The sequence below is a fragment of the Melanotaenia boesemani genome, chromosome 11 (assembly GCF_017639745.1).
Source record: "Melanotaenia boesemani isolate fMelBoe1 chromosome 11, fMelBoe1.pri, whole genome shotgun sequence".
In the NCBI taxonomy this organism is placed as follows: domain Eukaryota; kingdom Metazoa; phylum Chordata; class Actinopteri; order Atheriniformes; family Melanotaeniidae; genus Melanotaenia; species Melanotaenia boesemani.
In genome coordinates, this window is record NC_055692.1 from 5,452,355 (window position 1) to 5,473,577 (window position 21,223).

A 21,223-nucleotide genomic window follows, 5' to 3' on the forward strand; every position below is an offset into this window, starting at 1 on the left:
AATAAATAAAGGAAATCCACCTCTTGTGTGTATCATAAGTGTTGCATCACTTCTAGACCTCCAGTCTGTCCCACTCTGCTGGATCAGAATAAATTACCAAAGCTTACTTTTCACAATTTCTTTTAATGTTGGTACCAGACTCTCCACCTCATAATTTCCTTGATTTTACCCTGTACCGTTTGTGTCAATTTCCCGTTTTCCCAGATTTTGAGCGTACGCCATGGTTAGAGTTTGCGTGAAGGTAGAAACCAATCTCCCGGCAAGTTTGGTTTTTATAAATTCCAAAAGTTGACTATATTTGGAGTACGCTGTTTTTTGTACCTACACCAGCTTTATAACTGAAGCCCCAGATGTTTGATGGTTTGTGTAAACATCTCTTTTGGATGGTAGAACACCATCCTTCAGAATGCTGCTGACCATCTAAGACTTTAGTACGAGAAAAGTCATAGCACACCGTTCGAGATTGAGACACATGCTTTAATATACCTTTTGTGGGGGTACAGTCAAAACTGTGGGAGGAGATAGGGGCCAAAGTTCCAAGCAGAAATGGGAGAATTATAAGCGCAATATACACAGAGCGATAGTAATATGTGTGCCTCAATGCTTATAGCATAGGCACCCATAATAAGGAAATTTCTTCCACAACCAGCACATATCTACACATATAAACACATTATTTACATATTTGCATCAATATCCTTAAACTGTGCCTCTTCTATTTTGTGTGGATGCGCATGTGTCCTTTTAAAGATTGATGCCACCTAAATAATTCACCACAAACCTCACAAGGAAATGGTCTCTGTCCTGTGTGGATTCTCATGTGTGTGTTTAGGCTTGTCTTTCGACTAAATCTATGTCCACATTCATCACAGCTGAATGGTGTGTCTCCTGTGTGGATTATCATGTGTTTGTTTAAGTTTGACTTTTGACTAACTCTATGTCCACATTCATCACAGCTGAAAGGTCTGTCTCCTGTGTGGATTCTCATGTGTTGTTTTAAGAGTGTCTTTCTACTAAAGCTATGTCCACATTCATCACAGCTGAAAGGTCTGTCTCCTGTGTGGATTTTCATATGGTTGTTTAAGTTTGACTTTTGACTAAAGCTATGTCCACATTCATCACAGCTGAAAGGTCTGTCTCCTGTGTGGATTCTCATGTGTCTGGTTAAGCTTGACTTTTCACTAAATCTATGTCCACATTTATCACAGCTGAATGGTCTGTCTCCTGTGTGGATTCTCATGTGTGTGTTTAGGTTTGTCTTTCTACATAATCTATGTCCATATTCATCACAGCTGAATGGTGTGTCTCCTGTGTGGATTCTCATGTGTTGATTTAAGAGTGTCTTTCTACTAAATCCATGTCCACATTCATCACAGCTGAATGGTCTGTCTCCTGTGTGGATTCTCATGTGTTGGGTTAAGTGTATCTTTTGAATAAATCTATGTCCACATTCATCACAGTTGAAAGGTCTGTCTCCCGTGTGGATTTTCATGTGTCTGGTTAAGCTTGACTTTTCGCTAAAGCTATGTCCACATTCATCACAGCTGAATGGTCTGTCTCCTGTATGGATTCTCATGTGTTTGTTTAAGCATGACTTTTCACTAAATCTATGTCCACATTCATCACAGCTGAATGGTCTGTATCCTGTGTGGATTCTCACATGTTTGGTTAAGCTTGACTTTTCACTAAATCTATGTCCACATGCATCACAGCTGAATGGTCTGTCTCCTGTGTGGATTCTCATGTGTGTGTTTAGGCTTGACTTTCTACTAAATCTATGTCCACATTCATCACAGCTGAAAGGTCTGTCTCCTGTGTGGATTCTCATGTGTTTGTTTAAGCTTGACTTTTCACTGAATTTATGTCCACATTCATCACAGCTGAAAGGTCTGTCTCCTGTGTGGATTCTCATGTGTGTGTTTAGGCTTGTCTTTTGACTAAATCTTTGTCCACATTCACCACAGCTGAAAGGTCTGTCTCCTGTGTGGATTCTCATGTGTTTGTTTAAGCTTGACTTTTCACTAAATCTATGTCCACATACATCACAGCTGAATGGTTTGTCTCCTGTGTGGATTCTCATGTGTCGAGTTAAGTGTGTCTTTTGACTAAATTTATGTCCACATTCATCACAACTGAAGGGTCTGTCTCCTGTGTGGATTTTCATGTGTCGAGTTAAGTGTGTCTTCTGACTAAAAGTATGTCCACATTTATCACAGCTGAAGGGTCTGTCTCCTGTGTGGATTCTCATGTGTTTGTTTAAGCTTGACTTTTCACTAAATCTATGTCCACATTCATTACAGCTGAACAGTCTGTCTCCTGTGTGGACTTTCATGTGCATACTAAGTTGTTTTTTATGACCAAAGATTGTACCACAAACATCACACTGAACTGTTTCTTTCCCTGTATGGTCTCTTTCCTGGATATTTACATTGTGTGTCACTCTAAAACATTTCTTTCTGTTCAAACAGCTCAAAGACCTTTTTGTTAAGTGTCTCTGGAGAGATTGTTGGTCATGAAACTCTTCACCACATTCAGAGAAGCTTAGTGAGGTGGCCGTGTTACACTCTACATTACTGTATACACCTGATCCATGTGCCTTGTTGTCATTCCAGCCCTTATCACCATCTTCCATTTCAGGTCCAAAATGTGACAAATGTTGCATCTCAGAAAAGCCTGAAGCGTTATTGTCACTATTTAGTTGTAAAAAACTGCTTGGGTCTGGGTTACTGGTTATTTCTGGTCCTCCACAGTCCTCTCCATCAGTTTCTGATTTAATCAGTTTAGCTGGGTTGTTGGTTGGAGCCTCTACCTCTATGTTGCCTTCAGTTTTGGTTTGATGGAGATGGGCTGTATATGACCAAGGCTGAGCTTCTTTATCATCATCATCTTCACTCTTCAGAGGAGCTTTCATCATCGGTAAACTGGTGACACTCTCCACCATCCCATCATCAACTGCTTTCCATCCAGATTGGGCCATAGTTCCTCTGGTTCCACTTTTATGAGATGGGACTCTAAGTTGTACTTGTGCTGTTTCCGTTTACAAGGAACCCCTCTGTAATCACCAACAGCTGCTGCACATCTGCAGGAAACAATGAAATGAAAAAGAAAGATAAAGATCATGCAGCAGAAAAATTCCCACCTCATCCCCTCAGAGCTTCTTCAAGTCACACCAATGTCTACAGGCTGCACAAAATATTGAAAATCACTATAATAGCTTTTGCAATAAACATATTGCAATAACTGACTAAATTGCGATAAGTAGTAGTCCCTACGTGCATATTTTAAGGAAGTGATGTGACGCTGTTCTGAACGCTGCTAGGCATTCATGCTGTGCACGTAAATGATGAATCAAATGGACATTTAGGGGCCATCCTTACGACACCGGATTGCAGTAAAACCACAAAAGTATTTTAGCAGACCACCCTTTCATCCCCACAAAGCCAGGGATTAGCCTCTATGAAACCTATCATGTCTGAAGCCAGGTACCAAAGTGGATAGGTTTGAGTCCTCTACCATCTGTGGTACTGTGCAGACAGCGTAACTGCACCACTAGAGGATATGATGTCAATGCAACGAACACGCACCAAACACAACAACAAAGATGGCATTGGTGTGTTGTGGTGCTGCTCCAGACAGTCCTGGCTTCTATACAGCTTTTGCAACAAAATGCACTGCTGTTACAACACAGTATCGTGCTACTGTACCATCAACAGCGGGAGCAAGCGGATATGGAGAAAGGCGTATGTCAGATGCAGCACTTGGTGGGATAATTTTGTAGACAGCGTTGTCGTGAACAACGAATGGAGGGAAAACTTTAGAATGTCCAAGCCCTCTATTGTTGCTTTGACTGAACATCCCCGCCTGTACACCGGCAATCCACAAACATGAGGTCTTCAATCAATCCTATAAAGCGGACTGCAATAACGCTGTCCTACCTGAGTGACGAGGGAAGGCTATGGAAGACAGCTAATGCGTTTGGTGTGTTGTGACAGGCTGTGTCTAGCATTGTTGGAGAAACCTGCAAAGCGATCGCCACCCACCTTTTGTCCAAAATACATCTCACTACCGACCACTGAGCCCGAGGCGGAGGAGCTAGTTATGGGTTTCCAATGAGCCCATGACATACCACACTGTCTTGGTGCAGTTGATGGCATCCACATCGAAATCAAACAGCCACACATGAACCCCATGGACTACATCAGGGGTAGCCAACGTCGGTCCTTGAGGGCACCAATCCGGCAGGTTTTCCAGATTTCCCTGCTCCAGCACACCTGACTCAAATTAAATAGATCCAACAGCCTATAAGGATCTTCACAATGACTCGTTAGTTTAAGTCAGGTGTGTTGGAGCACGGAAATCTGGAAAACCTGCTGGATTGGTGCCCTCGAGGACCGACGTTGGCTACCCCTGGACTACATGAACAGAAAGGGTAAATTTTCTCTTAATGTCTAGGCAGTCTGTGATTACAGATATAGATTTCAAAATGTTTGCATAGTGCTCGTGATGCTTGAGTATTTGCCAATTTGAAGGTGAACTCTTATTTGAAGACTGGAAAAATAACGTCTCTGAAAAACCAGATTATGGATGACAAAGAAGCCATCCAGATTTTCCTGCTAGGTGATCCTGCATACCCACTGCTGCCGTACCTAATGGAGAAGTACGCTAACGGTGGTTCCATGCCTCTGGAGCAATACTTTGGACTGACTTTATTCAGGGCTCACCTGGTCATAGAGTGTGTTTTTGGTCGCCTTAAGGCTAGATTTGCGGCCCTTAGAAGGCCTATGGACATAAATTTAAACGATCTGCCCATTGTTATATATGCATGTTTTGTTCTACACAACATCTGTGAGGCTAGAAAAGAGGTTGTGGTTGAACAATCTTGTTCTATCTATCTATCTATCTATCTATCTATGTACATCACATATATATTAATTAATGTGTGTGTGTGTGTTTATTCTTTAATCTGGAAGCTAAACTGTGCTCTCATGAGTAAACTTTATCCAGCAAACAGCAAAAAAAAAAAAAAAAAACTCTTGAGATTCCTTATCCTGGGAGACAATGCATTTGTTGTGACCAAAATGCTTTATTTACAAAGTACCATTTGTCATGTACAACTGTGCAAATAAAACAAAATATTGCAGAAACCTTTCAAAATCCTATTATAAAACAAGGTGCTTAACATATGCTTAATATGAATTTTTAAAAGTATAAAAATAGAAAATACATTTAAGGGCACTTGTGATATGATAATAATAGCAAATGTAACAATGCAATAACAGTATATAATGGTAGCAGCAATGGCCTATGCTAATAATAATAATAATAATAACAATGTAAGAATAACTATATAATTGTAGCAGCAACGGTATATGCTGAATAATAACACTTATAATAATAACATAATAGCAATAGTAATAACAATAATAGTTATAATACTAATAATAGTATAATAATACTATAAGTACACATATAAATTTAGTAAGAATGCAGTCACAGCTGAACTTTGTCCTCTGAAAAAAGTGTGTGTTTGTATGAAAAATGTTGCTTTGACATTTCAGGTGGGTGTTGTGCATGTTCTGCAAATGAAGGGCTGGTGTAGCGTGCTGTGGGGTCATAGGAAAGAAGGTGGAAGAGTGTTGTCCATATCCACTACTCCCACTGAAAGACTGTACACCTTGAGGTGGAACAAGCAACTGACGCATCAACAAAAATCTTCTCGAATGTTGGTGTTGATGTTTGCAAGGTTGTCGTTAATCTGGGTCATGTTGCCATTTATCTGACCCATGGTCTGTGCTGAGCGTCTTGAAGATTCCTCCATCAGCTCTCAACATCCTCTTCTTCACCTGCAGGTCCCCCAGAGCTAGTGGGTCACCTGGAAGTTTCCTCTTCAACCTCTCAGCTTTATGGTCGTCAAGCTGTCTAGAATGCAGCAGAGGAGTCAAGTGACTGCATTAGAAAAAATATGACCAACGGAAAGTTGCAAAATGTTTGGAGACAATGCAAATCATCATCACTACATGAAGGTCCCCGTTTATTAAAAGTAGAATACATACAAAGGAAAAAAAGGGTGCAGTATAACGTTTTAAAAGTGCATCGCTAGATGCGAAAATACTTGATAAGTTTCAAATGATTGTGAACATACCTGTAGCATATCCCGGCGCTGTTTAACTACAGAGAGTGGGAGACAGTCAGTGGATTCAGCGGACTGAGGCGACTCTGTGCTGAACTGTTTGGAAGGTGATGTACTGCTCGACTCCTCAAGACTCAACTCTTCCACTTCATGATGAGTCGATGGCGCTGTTTATGCGGCAGGTGGCGGGAGAACCACCCCAAACCTCCTCACACAGCTCAAAAAAAGCAGCTCCACATGTCCCTGGCCACTCCAACGTCAAGTCTCCACACCCTGCCTGTATGTTGCGTGTATGTTTTTAATTTTGGCGGTATCCTGGACTCTGGTGATGGTTTTTATGTCATGAGGGGAATCGATGCCTGTCCCTTCTGGATACTGTGCCTTGAAGTCAAGCAGAATATCTGCGTATTTACTTTGCACAAATTCCCAGTCCCATTGGTTTTATAGTCCAGCATAACTCGACGAAGCTCCACTTCTTTATCAGTCCAAACAAAGGTTTCTCTCTTGCCTCGCTGTGAATTCTCAGCCATCTTCTTTTCTTCGAAACGCAATGAGCCTTCATCTGCACATGAGCTATGCCCTGTTCTAGCTCTAGTGTGTTAAAACTACTGCTTCCTGCTTCTGTCCCCTACTAACGCTTGCTGCTTCGCTCTCCCCTCTGCCTGCATTTTTCTGCCAATATTGTTATTTTTCTACTCAAGAAACTCATGAGCAACGGCTCCTGGATACTCATTAATCACTGGGACTGTATTTTGTGGTAGATTTGGTTGGATACTGCTATTTTTTTTAAGACTTACAATCTTGTCAGTGTCACGTTAGCGTGGCCTACAAATAGCAGAAGCCTTATCTACAGTTACTCAGGAGCTAAAGCTAACTAGCTGCAAGATGCCACCAGTTATCAGAAGGAAACTAATAAATCCTCTCCACAACAACCGGACATGCAGCTACAGAACAGGTTTGCGCCACTGCTGCAGCATTCTGAATCCACATCCAATGACCAAAATGAAATCTCCCTACACACCAGGGTAAGACCAAAGAACAAGTCAGAAAGTAAAAGGCGACAAGCTGGGCCTCAGACTCTGATTGTTGGTGACTTCAGTGTGAAAGACGTGAGAAATGTGTGTGGAAAACGTACAAAAGTACTGTGCTTTCCCAAGGATTTGGTATCAGATGTGAGAGGCAAAATTACGCAAATTGTGGCAGCACACCCAACTGTGGAAAACCTCATCCTGCATGTGGGTTCGAATGATGTTGTGAAACAACAATCTGAGGTGCTGAAGTAGGATTTTACTGAACTGCTGGATACGATCAGCTATCTGGATGCCCGGACATTCATCAGTGGCCCTTTCCCCCCCATCAGAGGAGGAGTGGAGAGATTCAGTAGGCTGTTTAGTCTGAATGCATGGCTGTTGGCTGTATGTACCACACATCCAGTTAATTTCATAGACAACTTCAGCTTCTTCTGGGACCGCAGGCACTTTTTTTTAAGATGGATGGATTCTGCCTGAACAGGTCAGGAGTGAAGCTGTTCGCCTCCAACCTGTTTGATTTTCTGAACAGACACTCTGTTCCCTCGGACAAGGACGCCAGACAAGAGAAACCAAAACAGCGTGATAAGACAGAGCCTAGAGGAAACCTTAAGAAAAAAAACACCTCAGCCCCCTCCCGAAGAAAGCCCCAAAGCTCTCAACGAGGACCCACCTCCTTCCTCTCATCATACTCCATCCAAGTCACCATCCCCCTCCCCATCCTCCCCACCCCTCCTGGACTTCACCTCCCAGATGAAAGAGCTGGTCACTTTTGTGACCAAACTAACCCCATGCCACAGTATGTTTCTGTCCCCCATAAACCCCCCACAGGGGCGGCTAAAGGGGGGGCACCCAGCCCCTCCTGTACCACCATGCCAGCTTCATGTTTCGGATGTATGATGTGTGGAGGGTCCAGGCTGTGTAGATAACAGCAGTCGTGATTTTTCCCAGGTCCAGCTGGACCCCTGTTTATTAGAAGGTTCAAAAATATCTGTACTGTTTGGCAACAGAAGGAGAAAAGTAGCTCAGTCAGAACACAGACAGCTGCTTTCTAAAAGGTTTCTAAGTTTCTAAGTTTTATAACTGAGCACAACCTTGATTTTATGTTTTTAACAGAAACTTGGTTAAACCAAGATAACAACGCAGTCACTCTGATAGAGTCAACCCCTCCCAACTTTAGTTTTATCAGTGAGGTCAGACTAAACAGGAGAGGAGGGGGGGTTGCAGTTTTATTTAATGAATCATTTCAGTGTAAGTAGTTATCTCTTCGAAGTTTTACATCTTTTGATTATGTGGCTCTTCAGTTGAAAGCTTATTATAAAATAATATATCTAAATTTCTATAGACCACTAGAGCACTGCGCAGAATTTTATGAAGAGTATAGTGAACTGCTGGCTACAATCTGTTTGGATTTTGACTGTGTAATTATTGTTGGCGATTTTAACATCCATGTAGACAATCCTCAGGACAAAGCGACTAAAGATCTGGGTAACAACTTTGGGCTGACTTAGCATATAACAGAGCCCACACACATTAAAGGACACACTCTAGACTTGGTGATTTCGAAGGGTTTGGATGTTTCCAAGGTTACTGTGTGTGACCTGGGCCTGTCTGATCATTACTGTGTTTTCTTTGAGTGTACAGTTTCTGTTCACACAAATGTCTCAACAGAGATGATCACAAAACGCTGCATAACTAAAAACACGACTGGGATGTTTAACCAGGTCTTCTCTTCAACACCTGGCCTGTCAGGCGGTTCAGCCAATGATCTTGTCACTAGTTTTAATGCTGAAATGTTAAGTATTATGGATGTCATTGCTCCTATTAAGGTGAAAGTTGTCTCTGGAAAGAAAAAGTCTCCATGGAGAAATTCCACACTGGTAGAGCATGGAAAAAGAGAGTCTCAGAAAGCCGAGCGCAGATGGAGAAAAATAAATCTACAGGTTCATTATGACGTGTATAAAGAGAAACTTCACTCTTATAATCTACAACTGAAGAATGCAAGAAAGTCCTATTTCTCTGACATTATTAGCAAAAACTATCATAAAGTTCGGGTCTTATTCGCTATTGTTGACAGGTTAACAAACCCTCCTGTGTCAATAGCACCTGAACTTTATTCCACCAAGGCCTGCAATGAGTTTGCCAAATTTTTCATGGAAAAAAATATCAGACAAGTAGTTGGTTTATCAAAAGCAGGTTTAACAGACATACTGTGTCCATTGAAAACCAGTTTAAGCACCATGACACAGTTTAATCCCTGGTGTTTTCCCAGAACTTTTAAAGACAGTTGTAATCAAACCCCTGCTAAAAAGGTACAACCTAGACAAGACACAAATGAGCAACTACAGGCCGATCTCAAATCTTCCTTTTCTAAGTAAGATAATTGAAAAAGACGTTTTTCATCAGCTAAAAGACTTTTTAACACAAAACAACTGCTACAATGTCTTCCAGTCAGGTTTTAGACAGCACCACAGCACTGAGACTGCTCTGACCAAAGTCATTAATGACATATGTTTGTATAAAGATGTTGGAAAAATGTCAGTCTCAGTCTTACTGGACCTCAGTGCTACATTTAATACAGTTGACCACAATATATTGCTTAAACGACTGGAGAACTGGGCGGGCCTCTCTGGCACTGCGCTACACTGGTTTAAATCTTATTTAGAGAATAGAAAGTACTTTGTGTCAATAGGTAACTTTAGATCTGAGCAGACAAAAATTACATGTGGAGTTCCCCAAGGTTCCATCCTGGGGCCTCTTCTGTTTAACATCTACATGCTCTCACTGGCACAGGTTATAAAGAACAACAACATTAGTTACCATAGCTACGCAGATGACACACAGATATATATTACAATGTCATTAGGAGACCAAGGCCCTGTACAGGCTCTTGGTAAATGCATTGAGGAGATTAATGACTGGATGTGTCTGAACTTTCTTCAGTTAAACAAAAACAAAACTGAGGTGATTGTCTTTGGTGCGAAAGAGAAACGATTAAAGGTCACCACAGAGCTTCAGTCTATACACCTAAAAACCACAAACCAGGCCGGAAATCAGGGTGTACTGATGGACTAAGACCTTAACTTTGAAAAACACATTAAGGGAATTACAAAATCAGCCTACTATCACCTTAAGATTGTATCAAGGGTAAAAGATCTGATGTCTCACCAGGACCTGGAAAAGCTAGTCCATGCATTCATCTTTAGTCGGCTTGATTACTGTAACAGTATTTTTACAGGTCTACCTAAAAAATCAATTAGACACCTGCAGCTGATTCAGAACTCTGCTGCTCGAGTCCTCACTAAGACCAAGAAAGTGGACCACACCAGTCCAGCTCTGAGGTCTTTACACTGGCTGCCTGTTCGTCAGAGAATAGATTTTAGCATTCTACTGCTGGTCTATAAAGCTCTGAATGGTTTAGGACCAAAATACATCAGTGATCTCTTGACCTAGGATGAACCTACCAGAACCCTCAGGTCATCTGTTTCCAGTTTCTTATCAGTTCCCAGAGTCAGAACCAGACATGGAGAAGCTGCATTCAGCTTCTATGCTCCACATGTCTGGAACAAACTCCCAGAAAGCCTCAGATCAGCTGAAACCCTCAGTTTATTTAAATCCAGGTTAAAGACCCACCTGTTCTCTGCTGCATTTCAAAAGGTTTTATTTAGAAATCAAAATCTGCATCTGGCTCTTTTAAGCTGGAATCATGTTTATAATATTGTCTTTAACTTTATTTCTTGCATTTTATCTATTTTAGCATATTCCTTCTGCTTTTATTTCATTAATTGCATTTCTTTTAATATATATATATATATATATATATATATATATATATATATTTATTTATTTATGCACTTGTCTGCACCCTGCTGTAATGATTTATGTAAAGCGCTTTGAATTGTCTTGTACATGAAATGTGCTTTACAAATACATTTGCCTTTGCCTTTAAAAAAACACTCTGGGGAAATATATACTGGCTGCAGCTGTGGACTCATTGGCAACTATTTTCACAGACAGTCTGCCCTTGACCTGCTGAACTCTTATGGTTATAATTGTGGACTCTGGTTTGGTGGTGTTGATTAGGTAGATTAGAATTTGTGCCAACAGTGTTAAAACTGTTTGGCTTTTGTGGTCTGCATTTTTTTGTATAGTCTTGTTTTCTTTATCTTTGTTTTTTAAGACTTAAAGCCCTTTTGGCTTCTCTTTCATATATTTATAGTTAGATGTGTTATATGTTACAAGTAGAATGTGTTGGGCTAGTTTAGGTTTTTGTGGTTGTATATAATATTTTTGGTTAAGTTTTAAATTTTGGAGCCTTTTGGTTATTGTTTTTGGTTTAAGCAGGTTCACCACCCCCAACACGTGTGATTCAGCACCCGTTTGAATTGTTTTTCGTTGCTACCTGCAACAAAAATAATCCATTAGCTCCCTTTTTTACCACCTGTCCGCAGTACTTTTTTTTGCACCTCATATCACCTAGCAGGGCCGGGTCGTAACACTCATAGTAGTGATGGTTCCATTAATGTCTAAAACTCTGCTTCATCTGAGAGAAACTGCTTTTTACAATCCACACTGGACTATAAAAGAATGTCGTGTATAATTTATCAAAAGTTGGTAAAGAAACATCTTCAGACTTTTGCAAAGGCTGTCAATTTTCTATTTTATATCTAGTCTTTAGGCTGAGGGACACTATAGTACATGATCTGTTTGTGTTTCTGACCAAAATATTTTCATTAGGAAGAGTTACTCAAATCTAGCAGTAGCTTACACATGTTACTAGCGTTATTATAGCACAGCTATAAAGACGTCTGTGCATGAGAGTTTTACCAGTGGAGCTCTGTATGAGAAAACAGCAGAGCAGCAGCTTTATTTTATCACAGATCATATCGCCACTGCAACTTTCAACCGTGTTATTGCATATGTTTTCCTAATATCACGCAGCCCTAGTGCATGTACAATACCTCAGTCAACAAGAAGAGCAGTGTTGTATAAAATATAAAATAATGTTGCAGATAAGTTCATATGAAGAAGATAAGCTTATTACTATCTCAACTTTATATGTTGACCAAACACAACACAGCACTGAAACAAACAAGTGGTCAGGGGTAAAGATAAATACATGCAAGTTGTTTGTATTGGCTCTGTGGTTGTCATGAACATCTCTCACCCCACGATACCACCCAGTTTCATCCACAGCACCTTCTTCATCTGCTGTGGATGATGATGGTGATAGCAGAAACTGTAGTAAGTTGTACTGCTTACATATCACTGAGCTTTTGTTGTAAGAGACCCAGCAAAACCAATAAAGGCCCATTTATGCTCGATGCAGAAGGCAGATGAATGGACAGTTTAGTCCGTCGTCATGCATTGGTTACTATAAAGAAAATCATATGGATTATCATTATGTTTATTATATTTGATTGTGATTTTATTAATGACTCATTATTATACTTTGAACCAATCATTTCATTGTTTTCAGAATCAACTTTGCATTTACTCTGTATCTACTCTGTACCAGTCTGTATTTTAATAATTTAGAGACAGAAATATACTCAACGGTATTTCTGTATGAGTGTGCTGGTTTATGCTGGGAACCAAGGTCGAGCTGTGGATAAGAAGAAAAGACGTGATTGGGCAAGAAAAGAAGACTGCTTGACTCCCTGTTTCTTATCTTACTAGAAAGTGCTGAAACCTAGAAACCTGAAATTGTGTAATTCTGAAGTGTTTGATGCAGGGGTGTTGCTATGCATAAAGCTCTACTGGGGCACATATCCCCCGTCTCCCATACACACACACACACACTGCCCCATGCCACTGCCACATTCCGACCAAAAATACTAATTGAGATATTAAAGAGTGTAAGAACATATTTCTTTTAACAAACATGAACACTTAAAACATGGCAGCAAAAGCATAAATGCCATAACAAACGATGGCAGGTCAGAACTCTCTTCATACACATTCCACAGTAATGGTTATTACCTGGTTTTCAGGTTGGTAGGTCAACTCTTTCTGAACAGTTTGTTTAATTTCAGCATTAAAGCGAACTGCATATTTTTCAATTCCACAAAGTGGTCAATCACTTGACTGTGACTCAGTTTTAAGAAAATCAGGAAGAGTTGTGTCTCGTTTGGGTGATCATCTGCTTCAATTCTGCTTTGGTTTGAAGTTACTGGGTCCCTTGGTTTAGAACAGGGATCTCCAACTCCGGTTCTCGTGAGCTACTGTCCTGCAGGTTTTGGATTTTACCCTGATGCAACACACCTGACTCAAATCACTGGGTCATTAACAGGCTTGTTTATATATATATTTATATATGTAAATATTGTTTTATGTCTTTTATGAGAATTTCAGTTTCATGGAAAGCCTGTCATTTATTGATGGTCCCTAAACGATAGCTCCAGTGCAAATATCTGTTGAAAATCCAGCCTAAAACTGATTTAACTGTGCTCTTACCTCTATCTTTCTCATCTCTCCTTGCTGCTTCCCTGTCTCTGCTTCAGGTGAAGAATTTTCTGATATCCATCTACAGAAGTCTCGCAATAATATGTTTCGGTTAGTGTAAGGTATTTTCGTTTCATTTCTAAACATAACATAAAATTGACTGTTTTTGTGACACGTTACGAGACCTCAAACTGCGGTATCTGCTCACCACACCCAACACACGGGAGAGCTGTGTGACGTGTGTGTGGTTCACCTGCTGCTCGTGCACGGTAACATGCAGTGACAGAATGCGCCCCTGATCTGTTTGAGTTGAAATATATATCTTCTCCCGTCTGAGTCATCTGAATTAATGCATAATAAATATTTATTGTCGAAAATTAATCACAGCATTTATACTGGGGCACAGTTCATTTATACTGGGGCATGTGCCCCAGTATAAATGAACTGTGCCCCAGTATAAATGGGGTCTGGCGAAGCCTCAGGTTTGAAGTACGAGGGAAGGACTTCATGAACCTCCCTTTATAATGCCTTGTAATGTGTGAAACAACTCGGTGTCCGTATCATACCTGTATGGTGCATACACTCCTCGCAAGTAAAATTGTATACATTGAATAACTCTCTGGTTCTTCCTTGATTGTGTTCTGGTGTTGGGATGAATTTTCCTAGCATTCCGCATGAAATTTGGTCTGTTTTTAGGGAGCTTAGCTATCCGTCACTTAACATAGAAGGCGGAGCAATACCACCAAAAAATCGTGGGGGCAGTGCTGAGAACATGCGACCAGCAAAAGAAATAACTAAAAAAGAAGAAGAGGACCAGGAAGGGAAAAAAAGCAGAAGAATGAAGACGAGGACAACAACTGTAGAAACTGCACAAGCTTTTGAAAACTATATGTGAATGTTTAGGGCATGTTGGGGATTTGGAAACAACTTCGTACCGGTGCTTTACCGCCCCCAAACTGTTTCTGAAACTGACGTCAACTCGCATGTGTGAACTCTGAACTAAGCACTGTCCACTAGTGGAGGAATTGAATTAAAAACCATGGCAATGCAAAACACGCATAGAAGTAAGAGGACAGCCACGTATGACAACATTAGAAACGGACGTCTCCATTTAGGGGAGCATAAATAGGCCCCAAGTTTGATCCATAGGAGCTAGCGGTAAACACGCTAACAGTTAGCTGTGAACATGCTACCTGTTTACAAAATTATGATGAAGTGATGAAAACACAAACAAAACAGCCCTTTTATAACCGCCTTAGTTTGTCTCCAGAAAGAGACTCTGGCTCTTGCATCATTAACATCAGTTTTTATTCAACCTGGTTCCAGCTGAAGATCAGCCTCCCAAACTGATAGTGGGAAAAAGGGAGATTGAAAGGCGCCATTCTCACCCAATCAGGCTGTAATCTTCTAAACAACTGTTTTCTATCAGCTGCCTATCAGTCTCATCTTTCCCCACGTCATGAATCTGAAAGAGTGGTCAGCCTGACCTCACATACAATGACCCAACAGGAGAATAATAACGTCAATGTTCTATATCAGAAGGAAAAGAAAACACACATCATGAAATGTAATTGAGAATAATAAATGCATTTTACAAGTAAAAGAATGATTACACTTGTGGTTATTGTATGAGTAAATGTGATTGATAAAATTACTTCCACACTGGTTAAAATAGTAGATCATAAATTTAGCTTTACTGTAGATTTTTTTTTAACTAAACCATCTTACTGAAAGAGAGAAGATGATTTTTTTTAACCATCATTTATCAACATTAACAGTGAGTCAGCAGATTTTTTATTTTCTTTATTATCTGTTATTGGTTGTACTTTTTAGACAAAATGTGTAAGAGGCCGTTTCTATGCAGATGTTTGTGTACAATATACAGCAATAAAAAACTTTCTAAGATTGTTTAGAGAGAGTGAGGGGGAGGAGGGAGTCACAAGCACAGACGGCAACAGCATGGAAGAAAAAAGGTAATAAAAACTACATTATATAATATAAAGAATTAAAATAATGACAGCTTGGTTCTAATAGCAGCTAAAAGTTGTGATATAGCTTTTGAGTGAGTTGTTTTCGGTGTCTGATTCAGGCTCGAACATGTACAGCTGTATGTTTTGTGTTGACATTTTTTACTGAAGTTACTATGAAGTCCTGCTGATGTATGACCGAGACAAATGATATGTGCGCTCCCAACAACTTCTCCCGGCAGGTGACCAATCAGAAGCAGCCCACATCAGGGGGAGGTGGGGTTCAGGGCGGAAGAATCTCATTGGAGAACTTGCTGACTGTACACTACACAAATTGTTATAAAAATTCAGCTTTACGTGTGATGTCAAAATAAACTGAATATCCACTATAACCTTTACAGGTGAACTTAATTTGACTTTCTTGAAATTTCTGAATGCACATGTACAACTGTTCAATCTTGACATTTAATTACAGAACATGCTGTTCTCTAACTAGATGAGTAACTGCAAAATAAGAAAGAAAGAAAGAAAGAAAGAAAGAAAGAAAGAAAGAAAGAAAGAAAGAAAAAGAAAGAAAGCTTGTATCTGAACAGTCCTCTTCACATTTAGTGAGTCTTTAAGTTGGTGCACAGAGAGTCTACAGCCTGCAGCTTTCAGAAAATACCCACAATAATTTAAACTACTGAGAAAAGAACAGGGAGAACGTGTTCTGAATGAACAATAAAACCAGTTTAGCGCCTTGTTCCAGTAAAACATTTATTTCCACAAAATACATTTATGCTCACCTTAGTGCAGCTTGGTCCATAGAGCTTCTATGGTACGTTTTTATTTACTTGTTTTTGTATAAATGTTGCCTCTGAAGCTGCAGGAACACTTTAGTGCAAACTATATTCTTCTGTTGATCTTTTTGTTATCAAAATCTGACACAAAAACCTCAGGGGTGTTGGCAACCATTAAAAATTCCTGCCTTCCACTCACCACCCCATAAATATTTTCTAGATCCACTCCTGAGTAATTTCCTTCCACGTTTTATTTTTCTCAACAACTAAACCTCACCAAGCACCAAACATCACAGTCAGACAAGGTCCGTGTACATTCAAGCTTTTTGTTTTTTAGTTAAAAGCAAAATTGAAAAAACAGAAGTACCATAGTTTTTTTCATTTACAATCAAAAATTGGTAAAAAGGAAAACAGAATCTAATTTCCTTTCCTATTCCCAGAATCTAAAGACAAAAATAAGAAAAACTACATAGAAAACCGTCCCATTATTGGATTTTGGCAATTCATGTTATTTTTCCTTCAGAACTAAAAGATTAAGACAGGTTAACAGGTGGCCTGGAAGTTAGAATAAAATAAAAGCTAAGATTAACACGTAACATTATGCAAGCACATTGTTAAACTGTACATACATAAATAACTTTGCTGGCTCATATAAAACAACATTAATATGTTCTTTCGGGCAGACAGTGACCTCGAGGAAATAAACAATCCTATAAAAATGAAAGCCACAAGTAACCAGGATTACAACAGATTTTTCACATTTCTGTTTCTGTGATCAAAGGGCTGAGTAATGTTTAATCGCTGGAATTTATCTGTACTAAGCTGCCATGTTACACAGTGGACAAGTCAATAAAATAACATTCAACTTATATTCTGTGCACATTGTATACAGAACGAAATGTTGCATTTGCTCGCAACAGTATAAAAAATACACAACTAAAAAAAAAAATGAAGGGAACACTTCTGTAAAACCAAACTGTCCACTAAGGAAGCAACACTGCTTGACAATCAACTTCACTGCTGTTGTGCAAATGGAATAGAAAATAGCCTCATTTTGACTTGTTTTAAGGAAGCTAAAATGTTCCCTCATCAGTATCTAACCTGGACTAATAAAATGTTCCTTACTGGCACATTTCTGCAGCAGTTTCTGAGTTGGACAAGGACTAATGTGGACAGTAAGTACAGACCAAGCAGCCAAAGAATTAAAAAATCCACCTGTCAGTTTAACACAGCACATTATATTACCTGATATTTTATCTATGATAGCACGAAATCCCGACCTACTTTCTATCCAGGGTTGGAATAACCAGTAGCTTTATGTTTCAGCTAACAGCAGATATAACAGCAGATATAACAGCTCTAACGAAACTCAGCAACAAGTTTTGACAGTAAGTAGTACCAGGGTCATTATTACAGCTACATAAAAAGGGTGATGAAGAATATCAACTAGTGATCATCATGTCATGTTTAATATAAATCTGCAGCTCCTCACCAGCCGTCTCACAGACCACTGGAAATAGCCACGCGCTTTCCGTAGCCTGTTACAGGCTGGACAACTCTCACCTTCTTCCTGACTTCCCTCGATAAAACGTCTTTGTCCGATCCTTCTTCCGTCCGATCTTTCCTTCCCAGCGAGCTGGTCTCCACAGAGGAGAGAAACAGACAATCGTCAGTATCCAAGATATGTCGGAGTTTCCAACTGTAGTTTAAAGTGTTAATTAATGCAGAAAATACCTTGAAAGGACGTAAATCAAACGTATTCTCTGACCAACAAACACAACACAACGTTGCAGTGATGATGTCTTCTTCTTCTTCGTCTAATTATTTTTTTTTCCCCCAGCGGATAGCATGCAACAACCCCCGCCCTCGCGCCCTATTGGTTGCATCTCGGATATAAACTGTGAGAATGAGAAAACAATTAGACAGGCGACACATACGGGAGTCCGGTAACGGAAGGGTATAATCAAATCATAAATAATGGCTTATGACAGCTGCAGAAGACAATGCTTATCTCTCAGCCTTGAAGCTGCATAACAGGACAGACAGCAGACTCTCTCACACACACATACACAAGGAGTGACTTTTGACAGAGATGGTTTGTTTAATATTCGAATAGAACAGCACACACACACACATACAGAGTCTGAGCCAGACTGGACCGGTTTCTAGAGAGTGAAGTACAAAATAAGATAGCACATATTAAGTGTTTAGACTGAATGAAACTCGTAGCGCTTGTTTCTGCTTCTAGTTAGAATCTCCAGATATATCTGCGGGGTATTGCTCATGTAAACTTTTTGCTTCTAACTAAAATTATTAAAATTGTAATTGATCTCAATTGGTTTCTCTCCATTAACGGACACGGGGGACAACAAAACAAGCAACACGAAGAGCAGTATTTTAGTTAGTGGTACGTTTTAAAACCGTTTACTCAGTTACCAATATAGATAAAAAGAAGAATGACGAGAGGATACCGTACAGGAACAAACTTAAGCCCGGGATCGATATTTGGCCAAATTGTCAACAATCACTAACATAGATCCTTACAACCTCACAGCTAAGGAATGGAGCTCCGATGCTACATTTCTACCTCCAACCTCATCGCTGGACATAACAAGCTACCTCGTTTATGGTATCAGTATCAGTTCAGAAACTACAAATCTTTAGAAGCTCATGACATTTCAGGAATGTCTGGGTGCAGGATCTGTTCACATTTCCACCCCAGGACTGCACAACAGTCTCACTGCAAAGGCAAGCTCACCTGCTGTTAAGTCAGGTTATGACTGGTGGTTAGGGTTACTTTACTTGTTTTGTCAGATTTTCTCTACTTATTTAAACTGAGCATAAATGATTAATATACATTACAGTGTTGCGAAAGAAACCACTTCATATTTATGTTGCATAACTCAGAACAAGTTTTAAATGATCTAATAATCCTATATTTATACAACATAATTACTCAAGCTAATACGTCAGTCAGCCTGTAAACCAGAAACTGTACTAATATAGACGTCCTTACAAATGAAGCAAAATAAAGCAAACGGTTGAACACTGGTGTAAATGGTTGTTGTCTGTCTGCCAGTGTGTTGTCTACAGGTCCTGCACTCCCAGCACCTGACTGACTCTCCACTGAAGCCCTGGGTCATCATGGAGGTCTACAGCATGCAGCAGCTAAAAAAGACTTTTGAATCTGCTCTCATTGTTCCTCTTGTTGACAAATTTGCACATATTTTGTACTGTTTTAGCACAATTGCACATTATATTGTTTCAGTGTTGAAATAGCCAAGCAAAGATGTGGAAGTCTCTCACTACATTACTTGAAAATATTACACCACAACTTCAGTGTTTTTATTAAATCACATGGCATGTACATATTCAGGATTTTTTTTTATTGAAATTTTATCTGTTTACCATTGTGCTGCTACTGTTTATTCTGACTGAGAATTTCAATAAAAACTTATATGAAAAAGTAAAAAATGTCAAGCTTCTCATCTGGTTAACAATCATGTTTTCTTTTCAGTGTTTATCTCCTTAATCTAATTAAAATGTAATGTAATGTAATTTTCATTATCAAAACTGACACTGGTTATTTATGTGCTTAAGACAGGCAACGAAGAGTCAAAAAGACTTTATTTTTCATCTTTAAGTCATGTACAAAAACAAAAAACTTGTACAATTTTGTTTGCACAAATAGTATGAAAAAAAAAACTTCCAACTGTCTGACTGTACACATCATCGTCATCATGTGTCTTATCCTCTGTTATTAGCTGATTACCTTCTTCTCCAGCCTTATGTGTTCCCTCTCTGGTCTGTAGCCGACTGCTTTTTTCACCAGCATCAGGTGTCCTTTTCATGGTCTGTAGCTCTCCAGGTCTACCTCCAAACAAAATAGAAACTACACGCAGTCGACTCTAAGAGCTGAGACGCTTGTTGGCCCTGGGAGGACAGGGGAAGCAGCTAATGTTAACCCCTCAGGGCTAACAGCAGAGATCCAAATCTCTTTGAGCACTCTACAGGCTGAGCTAAGAATGGAATTTCAGGCGTGCAGAAACATGCAATCTGTATATATACATATACATATGTATACATATGCTGTATATATATATGTATATACATATACATATATATATATATATACATATACATATACATATATATACATATATATATATATATATATATACATACAAATATACATATATATATATAGGATTCAAGGATTCAAGGAACTTTATTGTCATACCAGCTCACATTTACATGTTTATGGTACGAAATTAGAACTGAGGTCCCGGTTTGAGCCATAAGAAGGAGGGCAATAAGTGAAATAAAATAAGACATGAAGAGAAAAAAAAAGAAAAAAAATAGAAATATAGGCTAAATATAAATAGAATATAAGCTAAATACAATAGAATATAAACAGCACAATTTTAAATAAAATAAAAATAAAAATAACAGTAAACACTAAAGAGCCCAGTTTGCATGTGCAGCCTAGATACATATGTGCAAGTATGTATGTGCATGAGGTAGTGGTAGTCCAAAGTATAACACTTCTGATATTAATATTAGTGATATTGCACTTATATGGACAGCAGGTAAACATGTAAACATGTGGACAGGAACTCCCCTGGGGGGGGTAAAGTGTTTGCAGTGCAGGTCTGTTTGTGGGAGTGGGGGGGGTGGATTCAGTTTAGGATGGGGATGGGGGCAGGGCAGCAGGGTTTGGGCTGGTGTTCAGAGGTGGGGAAGTAGGGTGGGGTAGGGTGGGGAGGAGTCTACAAGGCATGGCAAGAGTTCAGCAGTCTGACAGCTTCGGGGAAGAAGCTGTTCCTGAACCTGGTGGTCTTGCTCCTTATGCATCTCAGCCGCCTGCCTGAGGGG

General features: G+C 39.6%; 1 protein-coding gene across 1 annotated transcript; it reads right to left on the bottom strand.

The window, feature by feature from the left end:
• Positions 1 to 442: 442 nt before the first annotated feature.
• On the bottom strand, positions 443 to 18,167 carry LOC121649296 (gastrula zinc finger protein XlCGF57.1-like). Its single transcript, XM_042000006.1, has 4 exons — positions 18,083 to 18,167; positions 17,912 to 17,984; positions 2,042 to 3,079; positions 443 to 1,453 (listed from the first exon to the last, which is right to left on the bottom strand). The coding sequence occupies exons 3-4, from the start codon at positions 2,975 to 2,977 to the stop codon at positions 716 to 718; spliced, it is 1,674 nt and encodes a 557-aa protein (XP_041855940.1). The 5' UTR covers positions 2,978 to 3,079; positions 17,912 to 17,984; positions 18,083 to 18,167; the 3' UTR covers positions 443 to 715.
• Between the last annotated feature and the right edge of the window lie 3,056 nt (positions 18,168 to 21,223).

Bases quoted from the DNA above. Each gene is read 5' to 3' on its own strand.
- LOC121649296 (XM_042000006.1), bottom strand. From the start codon at position 2,977: ATGGCCCAATCTGGATGGAAAGCAGTTGATGATGGGATGGTGGAGAGT. The intron at 1,454-2,041 runs GTATGTGGACAT...TTCAACTGTGAT, and splicing joins ACAAACCATTCAGCTGTGAT to GAATGTGGACATAGATTTAT.